The sequence below is a fragment of the Pygoscelis adeliae genome, unplaced genomic scaffold, assembly GCF_000699105.1.
Source record: "Pygoscelis adeliae isolate BGI_AS28 unplaced genomic scaffold, ASM69910v1 Scaffold390, whole genome shotgun sequence".
Classification (NCBI taxonomy): Eukaryota; Metazoa; Chordata; class Aves; order Sphenisciformes; family Spheniscidae; genus Pygoscelis; species Pygoscelis adeliae.
Window position 1 is genome coordinate 92891 of NW_008823921.1, and position 3021 is coordinate 95911.

The window sequence follows — 3021 nt, forward strand, 5'->3', positions numbered from 1 at the left end:
GGCCGTCCAGCCGCTCGCGTACTCGCAGCTGGCTGCACCTGGGGGAAGCAATGAACCTTCCCTCTGCAATTTCACAGGCTGACAGACACGCTCAGGGCCACCAAAGGGCTGGGGTGCCGCAAGGACAAGCACACCGTCACCCGCCAGCCAAGCTACAGCAACAGACGGCTCCCCCTCCCCTCCTGCTTATCCGACTCCGGGGTCTTCCGCGCCAGCCTGAGGCAGAGCGGAGAGCAGCTACGGACAGGGACAAGCTGCCCACGCCTCAACCGCGACCCTCGGGGGGACCCGACACCCAGGAGAGGTAAACAGGTATTGGTTTTTCAACGCCAAGCCGCAGGGAGTGCCGTGACGGGTCAGAAAAACGCCACCTCCTTCACTCCCGTTAAATCACCATCTGCTGGAGTAAGAAACACTCGAGTCGCATCCAAGAACGCGGTCGAGAAAACAAAGGCAGAGGTAACGGTAATGGAACAGCTTGTCTCATTCCGGGCAGCACAGCGCCAAACAAAGTGACCAGAAACACCTGGTTTCGGCTGGGACGCCATCATCGACTCAAGAGGCTGCAGGATCCATCAACAGCTCTACGATGAGACGCTGAGGTTCAGAAACCTCGTGCATCGCCGGGGGCCACAGAGGGGTGACGGCAGAGCTCCCACCGAACCCAGCTCCCCCAGGGACCAGCAAGATGGGCCTTCCTCAACCCCGAAGCAACACACGGCGTCCGATTCGGGTACAGACGGGCAGGAGGGAAACGCCGTCAAACCCGCGGCGTTCCAGAAGCAGCTCCAAAAGAGCGCCCGTCAATCAGCTGCGGGACGCTCAGCTGAGAGGCAGGAAAACATCCGCCGCTTTCTGAAAGGAACCGCCCGCCCGGAGCGGTTCCCCCGTCCCCGAAGTGGCAATCGGAGCGCTGCCCCTGACAAACGGACGCAGTTAGGAGGAGCGCTTCGCGTTCACGTACGAACGGGGTGAAAATGACGAGACCTGCGGTCCCATGGCGGAGGGCTCTGCACAGGCTCAGGTACAAAGGCACAGGGCGAGGCCGGGAGCTTCAGCTGCGCGGGTTTTGGTTTTACAGCTCCGCCGCCGTGTTTTGCTCCGCCCCTGCCTCGGACGAGCATCAGTTAATTTCAGTGTGCCGTAAAACTCACCCCAGGGGTGTATCGCTGAGGCAGAACCACCTCAGAGCCCCAGTACCGAGGGAAATACGACGTCTGCAGCCAGGGCTGCAGCGGTGCTACAACGGCGCCTGACGCCTGTCCGCAGCAGGTAACGGGATCCCTGTGCTAACTCCTGTCAGTCGTTGCCCCTGACAGCGCCGTCACCCACGTGCGTGGGGCAGTTATCGGGGCACCCGCCCTGCTTCGGCGCCTTACACATCTCCCACAACTTAGGAGGGTACCCCAGACGACATCAAACTTCTGCATTTCCCTTACTCGACTGTCCCGTGCTGTGTTTCACAAAAAAGGGGATCCAAAATATTTTGCGCTCCTACTCCGGAGAGCCAAAGCGGTGTAAAACGGGAAAAAAAACGCGCGGCTGACCAGCAGGAAGAAGGATGAAGAGGGTGTAAAGCACCCAGCTCACAAATCACACTAGAAATAATGCCCTCTCTTCCCGGCCGCCTCGCCCCTCGGCTGAGTCTCTTACACCGCACACCTCAGTCACTCTGGCCGCACGTAGAAGATTTACTACTCCACTAACAAACACACAAGATGCGAGCTCATCCTGTGCAGAGGCAGCAGGTTCTGCGCCGCACAGTCGGTCTGCCTGCTGATAACATCCCCGGGCGTCTGCTGGCCGCAGAAATAAAACTTCTGTTAAGAAAAATAAAAACATATACGTCAACTCACGGCCCTCCCAGCACGAGAACCCTTGACGTGGCGGCAGAGGGCTCTGCCGGAAACAAGGCCCCCGCTGTGTTTCACCAAAAGCCCGGCAGCAAACGAAAGACGGAGGTGAACTTTAAACTGTAGGACAAGGACACGGGAGGGGAAGGGGCCAAGCACCCCGGTACTGCACCTCGCCGAAGATCCCCAGCCAAAGCTGGGCCAACAGACGGAGGCTGAGGGCAGGGAGGACAGAGAGCAAAGCCTGACGGGACGACGACTGCCCGGCAGTTTTCTGTAACTAGTCTGAGGCTCCCTGTTGGAAAACACGTAAATCTAGAAGATATTTCTGCTGTTTCAGGACTGTTGTCTCCTTATTTTATCTAACAGCGCTTTGCAGGAATTACTCTTGTGGGTTCCTTGGCCAAGGAGAGGAGAGTCACAGCGGCGCCACGAACACCGGACAGGCGCTGTCTGCGGGCAGACGCGGGGAACGCACAAGCACAGGGGGCAGAGAAGGCTGAGGGGGTGAGAGGAGCCGGCCAAGAGAGCAGGGAGGGTTTTTAGCGTGTGGAACAGTTCAAGACACAGCCACGCAGCCGGTTTGCAGCCGGGACGGGGTAGCTGGCGGTGCGTGCCCTTCCGCTCGGTCAAGCGCTACCTGCAGCGCTGGTTTAAAAAGAAAATCTCTCTCTCGGTGCGTTGCGGAAGCGTGCGCAGTGTCGGCGCTCTCTCGTCACTGGAAGACGGCTGTAAGATGCTCCGGCTGAACCGTTTGGGATCTCCTACCTGTGCGCCTCAGCCCTAAGGACAGTGACCGTCCCGGGCTGACATACCCATGTGGCAGCTCGTGACTAGCGCGCGCCGGGCCAAGCATTCAGGCAACGAGAACAGTTTAGGCACATTCTCGGGGGAAAAAAAAGGCTACAGGCTGCCTGGCCCGCTCCTTCTGGGGCTCTCCGGGCTCTGCGTGCACGCTCAGGCAGCAGGTCCTGCTCACCTGGACTCGTGCGGGTGTGGACACTCACTCTGCCATCCCCTGCTCCATATTCAGGTCAATTCCCCCGTCGGCAAGGCTGCCGTCTTCTGCGAAAGACGGCTTTGCCATGGAGTTCATGGACCGGTAGCTGGTACCATAGACCACCGAGCTGAAGACGAACGCGAGCTGCAACAAGGAAACAGCTTGTCA

The 3021-nt window shown here is 59.2% G+C and overlaps 1 protein-coding gene across 2 annotated transcripts in view; it reads right to left on the minus strand.

Moving 5' to 3' along the window:
- Nucleotides 1-2997, minus strand: part of TMEM208 (transmembrane protein 208) — a 5545-nt gene extending 2548 nt beyond the window's left edge. Inside the window, exon 1 of one of the 2 annotated variants that reach the window (XR_663413.1) lies at nt 2833-2997. Coding sequence is in view for 1 of the 2 variants with exons in the window: in XM_009319722.1 (XP_009317997.1) it covers nt 2861-2949 (89 nt within the window). In the remaining variant the exon portion in view is untranslated. The remainder of the gene's footprint in view (nt 1-2832) is intronic. The other variant, XM_009319722.1, reaches the window with a different exon arrangement.
- Between the last annotated feature and the right edge of the window lie 24 nt (nt 2998-3021).